The sequence below is a fragment of the Aquarana catesbeiana genome, linkage group LG01 (assembly GCF_042186555.1).
Source record: "Aquarana catesbeiana isolate 2022-GZ linkage group LG01, ASM4218655v1, whole genome shotgun sequence".
Lineage (NCBI taxonomy): Eukaryota > Metazoa > Chordata > Amphibia > Anura > Ranidae > Aquarana > Aquarana catesbeiana.
This window is the reverse complement of record NC_133324.1, coordinates 825,405,749-825,421,723: the sequence shown is the minus strand read 5'-3', so window position 1 is coordinate 825,421,723 and position 15,975 is coordinate 825,405,749. Positions and strand designations below refer to the sequence as shown.

Genomic DNA, 15,975 nt, shown 5'->3' with positions numbered 1-15,975 from the left:
CGTTTATCTGCGTTTTGTGGGCGTTTTTAGGCTTTTTTGACATTATAGCATTTTTACAGCTGAAAAACGCCTCTCAGAACCCACGACTTTGGGGTTTTTTCTACAGCTAAAAAACACCCCAACCAAAAACAGTTGATAACAGCCTATGTGTGCATATTCTTGTCATTAAATTAATCACTACATAAAACCAAGGAAGATCAAAGTTTCTTACAAAATATGTTGTTTTCAATGGGATCCAAACACATCAAACTTTGGAAGAAAAGTCCCACGTGTTGCATATTGGTTCTTTCACCTATAATTTACAGTTCAAGTCAAATGAATCTGGTTCTTCAAGGACATAATACCTATACAATAGGATCAGTTTATAAAGCTAACACAATATGATGAGGCTACTAATTTAAAAAAAAAATGACATTTTTTTTTCTGTTGAGTCTAATTAGATCTAAAAATGACAGGCACATGGCTTAAATAAAAGGTGCTTATTCTTATCCTAAAGCTTTATGAATTGAGCCAAATATGTCATGACATGCTAATACTACTACTACTACTACTACTTCTAAACTTCTCAGTCTAACCTCATCTCTTGACCTGAAGCAATGGATACAGGCTCCTACTCACTCCAACGGTAACACCCTTGACCTTGTCTACTGCTATCTGTGCACTCCGTGCAACCTCTTCAACAATCCTCTCCCACTCTCTGATCACCACTTTATTAGTTTCACTCTCTCAAGGTCTCCGACTTCCTCTCCCTCCAATTGCCTAATAGTTACCCGTAGAACCCTTCGCCACCCCAACCCTTCTCTTCTTTACTCTGTTACTGACCATCTCTATGACAAAATCTCACCCCTGTCCTTCCCCAACCTAGCCACCTTTGTCTGCAACAGCTCACTGTCATCCTCCCCAGACAAGCTTGCCCCCCTCATTACAGGCAGAATCAGGCCCTGACCGCTACAACCCTGGCAAACAGACGACGCCAGAAAAAGTCTCAGAAAATGTAGTTGTGCACCTTGAGAGTCTGTGGCGGAAGACTAAGTCCCAGGAAGACTTCAACCAATATAAATCTGCCCTCCTGCCTCTACACTCCAAACAGACCTATTTTATCACGCTCATTAACACATTATTATCCAGTCCCCGTCAACTCTTCTCTATATTTAACACTCTACTCTGTCCTTCACCCTCTAACTCACTGCCCAGGAGATCGCCAATCACTTCAAAAATAAGATTGATACAATTCGTGAGGAGATCTCCAATGCGCAGAAACCTCCCCCACTCAACACCCCATGTCCACAGGTACAATCATTGCTTCCCTCATTTAACCCTGCTAGTATTAACAAGGTTGCTAAAATTTTTTCTAACGTCCACCTAACCACCTGCCCCCTAGATCCTGCTCCCTCGCAAATGTTACGCTCACCCTCTGACTATTCTACACTCTCTAACTTACATTTTCAATCTCTCCCTCTCTTCTGGCATCTTCCCCAACTCTCTAAAATATGCGCTACTCACCCCTATCCTTAAAAAGCCCTCACTGGACCCCACCAATCTTAACAACCTACACCCCATTTCCTTACTCTCCTTCTCCTCCAAACTCCTTGAAAGAGTTGTCTACAACCAACTGAGCGACCAAACTTCTTTATCCCCAGTCCGCATTTCCCCCTCAACACTCTACGGAAACTGCTCTCCCTAAACTCACCAATGACCTACTAACGGCTAAAACCAACTGACACTATTTGTACTACTTCTCCTGGACCTCTCTGCAGCCTTTGATACAGTGGACCACCCCTCTTCGCTGGTTCTCATCCTACCTATCCCACTGCTCCTTCAGTGTCACTTACAACTCTACCTCCTCCTCTCCTCTTCTTTTCTCCGTCGGGGTTCACCAAGGTTCTGTTGTTGGACCTCTCCTTTTCTCAATCTACACCTCCTCCCTGGGTCAGATGATTGCCTCCCATGGCTTTCAATATCATCTCTACGCAGATGACACCCAAATCTACCTCTCCACCCCCCATCTTACTCCACCTGTCTCCTCAGGCATCACCAACTTACTTAACAGATATATCAGCCTGGATGTCACATCACTTACTCAAACTCAACCTATTCTAAACCGAGCTCATGATATTTCCTCCCCCACATGCCACTTCCCCTGATTTTTCTGTCAAAATCAATGGCTCATCTATCAACCCATCCCTGCATACCAAGGTCTTAGGTGTAATACTGGACTCTGAACTCTCCTTTCGGCCCCACATCCAATCGCTGTCCAAAGCTTGTCCAAAAGTTCATACTCTGCCAGGCCTCTCTCCCTTATGTAATCCTTCTTCCTCAAATACCACACACTGAGTTTTTGGCACCTCTGTATAAAAATAGTAATTATTGCCTTAAACCTTCTTAAAAAAACATTTATTTACTTTTTGAAGCAACAAAAAAGTAATCTAAAGCGTAGGTGTTAGAATTGCATGTGTCACATGTGCATGCCTATCCAAATATGTACTGCAAAGCCCCCTGAAGATATGTCTTCTGGGCTCCCAAGTTGTAGGACTCTACCTGTCATTACTGGAGTTCCAGTTATCCACTGATAAAACCAGGTATGGTACTATGGAAAAGTATGTTTAGTAAATGGTGGGACCAGCTATACTTTAATCTGTGTCTGCCAGCACAGGACAGGTTCAGGTTAAAATATACGTGAGCAGAAAAAATGGCAGTTATCGCTTAAAATGCATGACGCACACAACAAAGAAATTCCCAGCAGTTTGGGTCTATCCTTTAACAAAGAGAACCTGTCTGTCAGGCATAGCTATCTCATGCAGTCCTACTGTAATCTGTGAGAGCAGAAAGAGCATGATCAATCTCTGCAAGTTGCTTTTGTGTATCAGTTCTCAGGGAATCTCGGTAAACATTACACATCAACATGTCTCTGAATACTTTATTATCACCAACACAAGTGCGTGACATGCTTTTTTAAGCCACTCTGTGTAATTTAAATGAAATGGCTCAGTGTTACTTCAAATTAAATTATGATATTCCAAATAAGTAAGTCTAATGCCCTAACAATCTTTGTATCAATGGTTGTTCAGTTTACATTATTCCTTCATGGCTATAGTTTTGCTCTTGCTTTTCTCAGGACCTACTGTATATCTTACAGCATATACATACAGCTCAAAGGAAATCCTAACGTTGCCTGCCAATCGCTAGCCTATAGCTCACTGTATTTTGTAAATGACATCTGAGCTAGAAGATATTTCTGGACCTTTTGAATTGATGTGCTACACTTGGCTGCCTCCTGATGCCTGATGCCATAAGAAAAATTATAAGTGAGTTTGTAAATACAGACATATTTTGTCAATCATAGAGTTTAGCTTGAGGGAAAACTCTACTGCGTAAAATTCACTGCACAAGTTCATGTTCACTGCACATCATCTATGTCCATCAAATAGTTCCTTCTACCTGTAGAATTGTTCGGCACAGGTACAACTGTTCTAATTTAGGCCTAGCTGTATATATATATACAGATAGTCTAAACCAGTGTTTCTCAACCGTTTTTCAGTCAAGACACCCTTTAAGAATTATGGACGATCTCAAGGCACCCTTTAAAAATTATGAACAGTCTCGAGGCACCTCATTCTAAAATGTAAAAACTATTCTAATAGTTTTACATAATTCAGCAACATCCATACAAGTAGGACACCCAACTTTAGAGGGGATTTATTCTTCCAAAGCAAATACACTTTTGCAAACTGGTACGGACTCGTATTCCAATGTTTCTCTTCTACCTCAATTTTTCTCAATTACTCAGCTAATGTGACCCCAACACTGATGGAGAGTGGCAGGAGAGGGGGATACAAGGATGCTGTGCAGGCGACTGACATCCTCCGTATCAACTGATGATGCCATTGGTTGTTAGGATGCCGACAGCTAGAAGGTTGTAATGGTGCACAATGAAAACCTGTGGCTTTGTGTAACTAAAAGGCAGCCTTCATCCACATGCTGGCTTGTATAAAATATTTTATGCATTTTGCCAAGGCACCCCTGAGGAAACCCTCAAGGCACCTCAAAAAGGCTGGTCTAACCTATATACTATATTAATATAAATTTATATTTATAATTTAACAAAATAGTGCCCAGTGATATATTCTCTGTGTAACAGAATTTTGTTGTTTTTGTCTCTTTTACAGCATCATCATGACAACGTCCTCTACAATTCTGGCTTTGATATTAATGCCACTGTGCCTGTGGATCTACAGCAGGCCCTGGATTAACACAACACTGGTCCAATTTCTTCCATTTGGAGCCATGACCCTGACCCTCTGTAGCACTCTTCTGCCTATTGGTCTAGGAGTTTTTATACGTTATCGGTACAATAGGATTGCTGATGTTGTACTTAAGGTAGGCTTCCAAATCACAGAATCTAACTTAAAAATTCAATAACTGCACATGAAGAACAACTGGTTAGACATATGTGGTTTGTTTCGTTCTGAATTAAAATACGAAATTATATATGAAATTCAAATTTGAATAGTTTTCTAATACTTTTCGAATAATTTTCAAATTCGAAAACTTTTTGAATTCGAAAAGTTTTCAAATTCGAATTTGAAAACTTTTCGAACTCGAATAGTTTTCCAATTTCCAAAGAGATCATAATAGAATAGAAAATAAAGGAATAGAATAGAATTTTTTTTCTGTTCTATTGCTATATTTTCTATTCTATTTTATTCTCTTTGAAAATTAGAAAACTATTCGAATTCAAAAACTTTTCGACTTGGAAAACTTTTCCAATCAATTCGAAAACAAATAAACAAAACGAATTAAACAAATTTAACTAAACTAATTTATGTAAATAATGAGTCGAAACAAAACAAATTTTTTCGTTCTGCACATGTCTAACTGGATGTTTCTGATATGTTTGCATGGTTTGATTTTTTTATTCCAAGAATGTTGGGAGATTTAAGGTCAAGCAAAAAAGTCTCCTATAAATTAACAATCATACAGCATAAGGGACAGAAATGAACTGTCCATTGTCCAGACAAAATGATTTTGCCTGGGAAAACATGCGAGGAAAGGCTTCTGAAGAAAATAGTCAGAGTCACTAATCTTGGTTTGATTTTTCTTTTGCAAAAGATCTTTCACTGTATTATGGAAAAGTTACCTAAGCACTGGCAGAATTATGACACTGTACATAGTCAACAGCACACTATGCATGGTCAACATTACAGTACACGTGGTCAGCACTGAGCTTCATAGTCATTGCAGACTGTGAAACTGCTTTGGTGCCCACACAGCACAGGGACCCCCATGCACACAGAGGAGTCAGTACTCAATACCATCATGCTTTTGACATATAATACTGTCACAACCTAGAGTGTGCACCAAGAAATAGAATCTGCCTGGGAACATTAAACCTATTTGGAAATCATGGAATGAACATGCAAGATTTAAAGAGCACCTGTAGTGCACCTTGGAAAAACCTGTGAGAACCACATTTAGGGACACATGACTAGAGTAGGTCTTAAAGATAGCATTTCTAAAACCTTTATAATAGGAACAATTAAAACAGGATTTCTCTCCCTTTATCTCCTTCTTCACAGCATTATGTTAATTACTATTTTGTAGATACTCTGTAAGCCCTTTAGGCCCCATTCACACCTGAGTGTGGTGTTTTTGAGCTTTTTTCCGGTGTTTTGTCACGTGTTTTGTCGAGCGTATTTGTGCGTATTTGCGCGTTTCCATGCAGCGTTTTTGAGCTTTGTCGTTTTTTTATTAGCCAATAGGAAAAATGATCATCTGTTTCATCATTTGTTGCTATGTTGTCATCTGCTTCCTGCTCCAAAAATGCCCAAATCTGCACGATTCGAGCGACAAAAAAGGGTCCAGAACTTGTTTGAGCTTCAGGCGTAGGGCTTCAGGCCACTTGGAGTGGGGATGTGAACCATCTCCATAGAGAATAATTGATTTTTTTCCCCTCCAGCGTTTTGTAGCTTCAGGCTTCAAGCTACAAAACGCTCAGGTGTGAATGGGGCCTCCATGTACAGGAACACAGTTATTTGTCCTGTTGCCTGCACCGCCAAACACTGCTGAAGAATGTTCTGCATCCCACACTTTTGGGTGTATAAGATGCCTGTGTCCCTTCTGTGGTCTGTGGTTCTTTCTACCAGTTCCTACATCATTATAACACCCAATAGTGACACAGGGACCAGTGGATGGAATCAGAGCGATCAACATTGGACCAGGCATCCAATACACCAGAAAGTGTTAGATGCAGTGGTAGAGAGAGGATTGGTGGCTTAGGCAGTGGGACAGGTATTGAAGTGATTGTAAACGATCACTTTGTAAAACAACCTATTCAATTTAAAATAGAAATGAAATGCAAAACATTTTTGTATAGATATAAAAAACACTATAAATACCTTTTTCCCCTTTTTTTTTATAAGTGATCACATTCCCTCTGCTCTCAGCCGCATAAGAGCTGGGGGAGGAGAAGCAGCAGAAGACTGAACTTGCCAGTGAATGGCTGTGCAGGGTGGGTGTGTCAGGACAAGTCTGATCATTGGAGGGGTACAGGCTGAGTTTCCAGCATAGCTAGAGAACTGACCATGGTGTATTCTCCTGCTTAGTGTGGTCAGTTATTAATAGGAAAGCAGAGGGAATAGCAGAAACACCAGGGATTTCAAACAAAGGAAGCAATACAGAGAGAACAGCATTTTTGAGCTTCAGCAGAAAAAAAATGTTTTTGTAGGGTTTTTTGGAGCGTTTTTCCAGGAGAAAAAAAACGCTGAACGCTTCTAAACGCTTCTAAATGCTCCTAAACACTTCTAAATGCTACTAAAACGCTCCTAACAGCTTTTTTTTTTTTTTTCTTAACGAACTGTAAAAATGCTAATGCTCCCAAAAACTTCTAAAAGCTACTAAAACACTACTACAAGCTGACACAAAAATGCTATTATCAGCTTTTTTCTTTCAGCATTTTTATCTAGTGTTTTTTGAGTTTATAAAAATGCTAGTGTGCATGAATCCTTAATTGTGTTCTTTTACAAGCACTTTTTTGTAAAATTTTTTAGAGTCACTTTAATGACCAGAGACTATAGATCTACACAATTGATTCCCTATTTCACACTACAATGTGAATGGAGGAGTCTCTCCTATTGGCTGTTGTATTTGGGTGGCTGAAGCACTTGTGGCTACCTGAGTGCAGCTGCACTGACGAACAGTGACTGCATCTGATAGGAATTAATCAGCCAATAATTTTCCTGCAAGGTTTAGCCCCTGTTCATATCAACGCGATTTGACAGGTCAAATCACATGTCAAATTGAAGCCTATTGCCAGCAATAGGAGTGTCCCAATTGGTGCGACCAATTGTGCAGTGGTACACCGATTTTCAAAAGTAGTTCCTGCACTACTTTTGGCGACTTCGGGGGTGATTCCAATAGACATCTGTGCATGAACCCGCACAGGTGTCTTTCAAATCGCCACCGAAGTGGGACTGAAATGCAGATGTGGAACTCGCACGATTTCAAAGCCATGTTCAGTGTGAACAAGGGCTAAATCAACTTTTGCTGAGCCAGTTGGTGCTTGCAGGGCCATCCATTGCCCTCTAATTTCCACCAATTCAGCAGGGTTCATCTGACATTTCAGCAATCTAACTGCCTCTCCTTGCTTCAGTATCAATGTTACTGCACTTGCTTCCTGTGCTTGTTATTAAAAGTGTTATTAGCAGGCCAGCAGATATTGCAGGAGCCAATCATCATGGCTGTTAGTGATAGATAGATATCTTTGACAGAGATAACAAAATAAATCAGTGCATAAATCATTGCTTTGTCCTAATGTGTAATCCCCCTGAAAGAGAGCAGAGGAACATACCAATGGAATACTCTGTTCCAGACATTGTGGGACAATATGCTGACATTTAAAAATGTTGGTACCGGGTAACATGCTGTCTCACAGTATACATACAGTATACCGCCCTGAGCCAATCACGGCGAGCTATGCATTCTATTATTGAATACAATGCCTGCTCGGATTGGCAGAGGCTGTAACATCATCAGCCCGCACCTCTGACTCTTACAGCCAATCCGAGCAGGCTACTGTAGGTAGCCTGCTTGGATTGGCACAGGTTGTTACTCCAATCCGAGCAGGCTCTGTATTCATTAATAGAATACATCGCTCGCAGGGATTGGCTCAGCGGTGTATACTGTATGTATACAGTATTACCGCACACTCAGCGAGCATCCGGAGGGCTTAACATGCAGCGGGCAGCTGGCATATGATAACCCCAGCTTTATACCCGGCGTATAAGTAAGATGACCCCCGCTTTTTGCCCATTTTTTTTTACTGTAAAAGGTCGTCTTATACGCCGGAAAATACGGTAATTATGGTTGGGGTTTATTTATGTGTTTCTTATCCCTGTAATCAGTACAACCATGATAATCTGATGTCAGTTGTATCAAAGCAACAAAAATGACTGCCTGCAAAATGTTGTAGAAGAAATCGAAGGATTTTCAATCTTTACTGGAAAACACATTTAAATTATACTTTTTTTTAAATATTTACCAAAAGTAAGCCAAATCTGAGCTCATTAAAATAGTGTATTTTTCTATAAATACACAATGCGGTAAAATGTTGTAAGCATTTAAATGTACACACTGTGAAATGGCAAATAGATGAAGACTGACAGGGGCAGAGAGAGGTGCTGAGATTTTAACTAATCATTTATAATTATATCTCCATACCTTCTGCTCAGGATAAGCAAAGTTTTCGAAGCCCCATCCTGAGCAAAGGAAATTAAGTAAAAATTATAAATGATAAAATACCTGTAATAATAATAATAATACTGTAGGGCTAACCCCGAAGGAGCCGCTGGTTAAGATGGGTCCTCTGTTCTCTGCCATAACCCTTTCACAGGCCTCAGCCCTTCTGACACACCAGACTATTCAAATAAAGGATTAAATACTCACAGAAATATTTTATCAACAGTGATTATCTCAAGTAAGGCAACAAGACCAGAAACAAAAGTGAACATACACAGTGGGGACGGAAAGTATTCAGAACCCCTTACATTTTTCACTCTTTGTTATATTGCAGCCTTTTACTAAAATCATTTAAGTTCATTTTTTCCTCATTAATGTACACACAGCACCCCATATTGACAGAAAAACACAGAATTGTTGACATTTATGCAGATTTATTAAAAAAGAAAAACTGAAATATCACATGGTCCTAAGTATTCAGACTCTTTGCTGTGACACTCATATATTTAACTCAGGTGCTGTCCATTTCTTCTGATCATCCTTGGGATGGTTCTACACCTTCATTTGAGTCCAGCTGTGTTTGATTATACTGATTGGACTTGATTAGAAAAGCCACACACCTATCTATATCTATATCTAGATCTATATCTATATCTGTAAGACCTTACAGCTCACAGTGCATGTCAGAGCAAATGAGAATCATGAGGTCAAAGGAACTGCCTGAAGAGCTCAGAGACAGAATTGTGGCAAAGCACAGATCTGGCCAAGGTTACAAAAAAATTTCTGCTGCACTTAAGGTTCCTAAGAGCACAGTGGCCTCCATAATCCTTAAACAGAAGACGTTTTGGACGACCAGAACCCTTCCTAGAGCTGGCCATCCGGCCAAACTGAGCTATCGGGGGAGAAGAGCCTTGGTGAGAGAGGTAAAGAAAAGATCACTGTGGCTGAGCTCCAGAGATGCAGTTGGGAGATGGGAGAAAGTTGTAGAAAGTCAACCATCACTGCAGCCCTCCACCAGTCGGGGCTTTATGGCAGAGTGGCCCGACAGAAGCCTCTCCTTAGTGCAAGACACATGAAAGCTCGCATGGAGTTTGCTAAAAAAAAACCTGAAAGACTCCAAGATGGTGAGGAATAAGATTCTTTGGTCTGATGAGACCAAGATACAACTTTTTGGCTTTAATTCTAAGAGGTATGTGTGGAGAAAACCAGGCACTGCTCATCACCTGTCCAATATAGTCCCAACAGTGAAGCATGGTGGTGGCAGCATCATGCTGTGGGGGTGTTTTTCAGCTGCAGGGACAGGACAACTGGTTGCAATCAAGGGAAAGATTAATGTGGCCAAGTACAGGGATATCCTAGACGAAAACCTTCTCCAGAGTGCTCAGGACCTCAGACTGGGCCGAAGGTTTACCTTCTAACAAGACAATGACCCTAAGCACACAGCTAAAATAACGAAGGAGTGGCTTCACAACAACTCCATGACTGTTCTTGAATGGCCCAGCCAGAGCCCTGACTTAAACCCAATTGAGCATCTCTGGAGAGACCTAAAAATGGCTGTCCACCAACATTTACCATTCAACTTGACAGAACTGGAGAGGATCTGCAAGGAGGAATGGCAGAGGATCCCCAAATCCAGGTGTGAAAAACTTGTTGCATCTTTCCCAAAAAGACTCATGGCTGTATTAGATCAAAAGGGTGCTTCTACTAAATACTGAGCAAAGGGTCTGAATACTTAGGACCATGTGATATTTCAGTTTTTCTTTTTTAATAAATCTGCAAAAATGTCAACAATTCTGTTTTTCTGTCAATATGGGGTGCTGCATGTATATTAATGAGGAAAAAATGAACTTAAATGATTTTAGCAAAAGGCTGCAATGTATGAAAGAGTGAAAAATTTAAGGGGGTCTGAATACTTTCCGTCCCCACTGTATGTTTTTATTTAGAAAGAGGATTAATAGGCAAAGAAAAACCAACAACAGTCATAGTTACAATTTCAACATACTGGATAATTAACAATCAGGAGTAGGAGAGTGGGCAGGAAATGGCGTACGGCGTACTAGCCCCAAATCAGCAGAAACAGCAGCAATACTACCCAGAACAGTGAGCAGGCAACACATGATGCTTTATTTAGCAATGAAAGAACTAGATTGCCCACGGGTCCAAATGGCATTTGTGCTAGGCCTAGACTAGTTGAGTGAGCACAGTCAGCACCAAACAGCTTAAACAACAAAAGAGAAGACGATGGGGACTATGAATTAGTAATAAAGGGACAATCTCTAAGATGGATCCTCTGTCGGCTCACGTTGGGGCACTTTTAGATGACAGTTGGTGCACTAGAGGTGTCCTTATATTCTGCAGGCAGTAAACATGCCAGATGCCATTATAACTGGGCGATGAGTAACATTTGCTATCCAGAGAGTGCATGATACCTTTGATAAACAGTAACTGCACCCAGTGATTACAATAATGTAAAGTGAGGACAACGATAAAAAGCTAAGTTGGCAGGATCCGTTTATAAAAGAAGAGCTAAAGGTATACTACCCTTTGCGATATGTCTGGTATAAAAGATACAGGTGAGCCCTCTTACCAACTTCCATGGGGGGATGCAGTGTTTTGTGATGTAAGGGGACCCCCCTCTTAAGCTGGTCTCTAACTGGTGTTGACTTAACACATAGACAGATCTCTGGGCTAGGAGCGAGGCGGCGAGTCCGACAAATGTATTGAGCTCTTAGCAGCAGCCTCTTGAACAGCACAGGTAATGAACTCAACTACAGTGACTTCAGGCCTATTCAGAGGCCCTCTTCAGTGGCTTGTTCCAACAGGTCTGGTCTGCTCGGATTCTTGCACTGCCAAGATAATGGAAAATTGTATACTCACTTTTCCGTAATTTTCCTTTCCTGTCGCATCTTCATGGCAGCATACACGTTGGGTTGTGACTCCGCCTCCACAACCTGATAGGACCACATAGCTATAAATTAGAGAGTAGACACCTGCCCCAGTATTCTCTGTAAATATATACACATGTCACCTCAGAGGGTGGGTGATTGTATGCTGCCATGAAGATGCGACAGGAAAGGAAAATTACGGAAAGGTGAGTATACAATTTTCAGTTTTCCTGTCGCATCATGGCAACATACACGTTGGGGAGTAACTCGCCAAACTGGGTGGGAATGCCAAATTAAATTTATTGACAAGAAACAGAAGAATTGGCCTGTATGACGGCCCTCCCAAATTCAACTGCTGCTAAGCGTGCAGCGTCTATTCTATAATGGGAAATGAAGGTGTTCCTCGAAGACCAAGTGGCCGCTCTACAAATGGTTTCCGCTGAAACTTTACAGTAAGCTGCCCATGAAGTAGCCATTGCCCTGGTGGAATGCGCTCTTAAATCTTCCGGAATCTGCAAGGTGCATAAGGAGTAGGCCTTCTTGATAGCTTTCACGAGCCATGAGGCGATGGTACAGGCAGAAGCTGCCTGGCCCTTCCTGAACCCATGTGGGATGACTAAAAGGTTCTCGCATTTTCTGAATGACTTGGTTACCGAGAGGTAATGCAGAATGTTGCCCTTGACATCCAGGGGATGAGGGACGCCCTGATCCGTGAATAAAACCGGGAGGTCAATCTCCTGGTTAAAGTGGAACGAAGAGGAGACTTTTGGGATAAATCTGTCTGAAGGCTTCAGGGTTAGCCTGTCTGGGTAAATCATCAGATACGGTTCTTTGATCAGCAAAGCTTGCATTTCTGAGACCCTCTTCGCCGATGTGATGGCAATTAGGAATGATACCTTTAGAGTCAGGTCCCAGAGGGAGGTATCCTCAAGTGGGAAGAAAGGCTCTCCGGATAAGATCTCTAGGACAGTCGATAGATCCCATGTTGGAAATGAAGGCTTTCTGGGAGGCCTTAGCTTCAGACAGGCTCTTTGAAATTGAACCACCAGAGGGTTGAGTGCCCACTTAACCCCTGTCAAAGCAGAGATGGCAGAGACTTGGACTTTCAGGGTGCTGGACCTAAGGCCTTTGTCCAGACCTGACTGGAGGAACTCAAGCACTTGTACTGCTGATGGAGAAGAAGGGTCCCAACCTTGTTCCTGAGCAAAGGAAGAGAATTTTCCCCAGATTCTCTCGTAGGTGCTATTCGTGGAGGATTTCCTGGCTTGGAGCAGGGTATTGACTACCTTCTGAGAACAGCCTTGATCTAGGAACCTAGACCTTTCAGTCTCCAGGCTGCTAGGTGCAATCTCTCTGGATTCGGATGTAGTAGCTGGCCCTGGGTTAGTAGATCCGTTGTCACCGGGAGTGGAAGTGGATCCGCTGTGCTCAGTTGCAGGAGGGTGGTGAACCAAGGCCTCCGTGGCCAAAAGGGAATCACAGCCAGAACTAGAGCTGTTGAATGTTTGAGCCTCAGAAGGAACTTGGCTATCAGTGGAGTCGGTGGAAAAATTTAGCCTAGGCGAAAGTTCCAGGCATGCTGGAGACAATCCGTTCCCTCCGCTGAGGGGAAGGGGTTCCTTGACAGAAACCTCTGACACTTCTCGTTCTCTGGCGTTGCTGCGAGGTCTATGTCTGGATGACCCCATGTCTGGCATATGAGGGCAAAAGCCTGTGGGCTTAGACACCACTCGTTGGAAACGAATGTTCTGCTGAGAGAATCCGCAATTAGGTTCTGAACCCCCGGAATATAGGCCACCCTCAGGTCCCGCAGGTTCAGTTGAGCCCATCGCATCACCGGACCGACTTCCCGCATCATGGAGATGCTCTTGGTACCCCCCTGCCTGTTGATGTAGGTTACAGCCACTCGGTTGTCCATTTGAATGAGGACCTGTTTCCCTCTCAGAAGTGAGCTGAATGCCAAGAGGGCTTGGAAGGCTGCCTTCATTTCTAGGACATTTGATACTACATCCTTGGTTTTGAAGTGCCAGCGGCCCTGAGCTGCATAATGTAGGTAGTGTGCCCCCCATCCCTCCAGACTGGCGTCCGAGGTTACCACCTGCTGGTGGAGGATGACTATCTGCTTGCATCTGCTGAGGTTGTCGGGGTGGGTCCACCACCGTAGAGATAGCCTGGCTTCCTCTGAGATGCGAATCAATTGGGACATGGACCATCCATCCCACTAGCGCAAGAAGGAGGCTTGCAGGGGTCTGGTATTCCATTGCGCCCATTTGACCATTGGAATGGTTGATGATAGGGAGCCCAGGAGGCTGAGGTATGCTCTGGTCGGTAGGCATGACGCTGGAAAAGCATCCTTCATTTTCTGAACTAGTAGGGACAACTTCTCCCCTGGCAATTTCACTGTGTTTGCTCGGGTGTCTAGTTCGGCTCCCAGGAAGACCATCCTTTGGGTAGGTTGGATGTTGCTTTTTTGCCAGTTAATTATCCATCCCAAACTCTTTAGGGTGGAAACTAGGATCTCGCGATGCTGAACGAGTGATTCCTGGCTGCTTGAGAGGAGGAGGATGTCGTCCAGGTAATGGTGAACCCTTAGACCTTTCTCCCTCAAAAAGGCTATTGCTGGTAGTAAAACCTTCGTGAATGTTCTGGGGGCTGTTGAGATCCCAAAGGGAAGGCTTCGAAACTGGAAGTGCCCCTGACCCACCGAGAATTGCAGGAATTTCTGGAATGCCACGTGGATTGGAATGTGCAGGTAGGCATCCTGGAGATCTATGGAGAGCATCCAGTCTCCCAGGTTTATGGCCTGGAGGATAGACTGTAAGCTCTCCATCCTGAATGACTCCACTCTGATGGACTTGTTGAGGTTCTTTAGGTTTAGAACCAGTCGAAAGTCCCCTGACTTCTTCTTGACGAGGAATAATGGAGAATAGAATCCCCTGCCTCGTTGTGCTGGCGGAACTTCTATTATCGCTCGTTTTTGGAGAAGATCTTGAATGTAGCTCAGTAGAAACTTTTTTTTTTTTCCCGAGATGGAGGAATACGGGTTGGGTAGAACTGATCCCCTGGGGGTCGGTTTTTGAAGGACCACCTGTGGTCGAAGGTGACAGTGGCCAGGGTCCAGGTATCCTTTATGGTTTCCGCCCAGACCAGCTTGAAACTGGAGAGTCTTGCTACCACTACCGCCGGCCGGACAGGCGCACCTTCAAAAGGGCTTCTCGTCACTGGAAGCAGGAGCCTTAGGCTTCTGAAACTTCATAAAGGAGGTTTGAGGGTTCTTCCAGCTCCTTCGATACTCCTTCCCTGGTCTGTACGCTCTCGCGTCCCTATATCTCTCTGGGAGGTTCCGCTTAAAGGGAGGAGGTCTCTGCTGCTTGGGCCTCCTGTCTGAGGGGATGAGCCCGGACTTGCCACCGGTTACTTTGGAGATGGCCGTGTCTAATTTTGTTCCGAAGAGGTGCTCACCATCGAACGGAATACGACATCAGTTAGTTTGGAAGCTGGATCCGCCGTCCAGGGCTTCAGCCACAATGCTCTTCTGGCCGTTACTGAGGCCAGCATAGATTTAGACGCAGACCTGATGGTGTCGACCGAAGCTTCAGCCACAAAGTCACCAGCCAAGCTTAGCTCTTGCAACGCCTTCACTATTCTTTCTTGGTCTGCACCCTCTAATACGAGCTTTTCTGTGCTTGTGGACCAGCTCGAGATGGCTCTTCCTACTGCAGCGAGTGCTATTGCAGGCCTGCAGGCGCCTCCAGCTGACAGGTAAGCCCGCTTGAGATCCGTGTCGATCTTTCTGTCGAGGACATCTCTAATCGTTACCGCGTCTTCTAACGGGAGGGTAACATGCCTGGCTAGGCGCATCAGGGATGCGTCCACTACCGGAGGGGACACCAGAGGGTTCATTTTAGGCTCCTTGAGTGGGTATAGCTTCAGGAGTCTGTTATTCAGACTAGACTTTTTTTCTGGCCTCTGCCATTCTTCTTTGATTGGGTCCTCTAGTTCGTCAATGAACGGAAAAGATTCTGGATCCTTTCTAAGCTGAGGAAAATACTTCCTTTGTTTCGGTTGGGCTTCCTGGGGTTCCTCCCATCCTATTGCCTCCTTAACCGATTTAACAAACGGCTCTATCAGACCGAAGTCGAATCCGGCCGATACCTCCAGACCCTCATTATCAGACAGGGAGTCTTGATCCTTTGATGTGCTAGCCCGGGCTGGAGAGGTAGTAGTGGAGAAATCCACATCTGATATCGAGGCCTGGGGGGCTACGGCCCCAGCTGAATCTCCGACCTCCAAGACTCTCTCTCTTGTGGCCTCTTCCAGGCATTTTTGACAGACCAGTTTATCCGGAAGAGCCGCT

At 43.4% G+C, this 15,975-nt stretch overlaps 1 protein-coding gene across 1 annotated transcript in view; it reads left to right on the top strand.

The window, feature by feature from the left end:
* The window catches only part of SLC10A4 (solute carrier family 10 member 4), a 59,388-nt gene that overhangs the window by 13,018 nt on the left and 30,395 nt on the right, over nucleotides 1–15,975 (top strand). Inside the window, exon 2 of the mRNA XM_073608474.1 lies at nucleotides 4,167–4,377. Coding sequence (XP_073464575.1) covers nucleotides 4,167–4,377 — 211 coding nt within the window. The remainder of the gene's footprint in view (nucleotides 1–4,166; nucleotides 4,378–15,975) is intronic.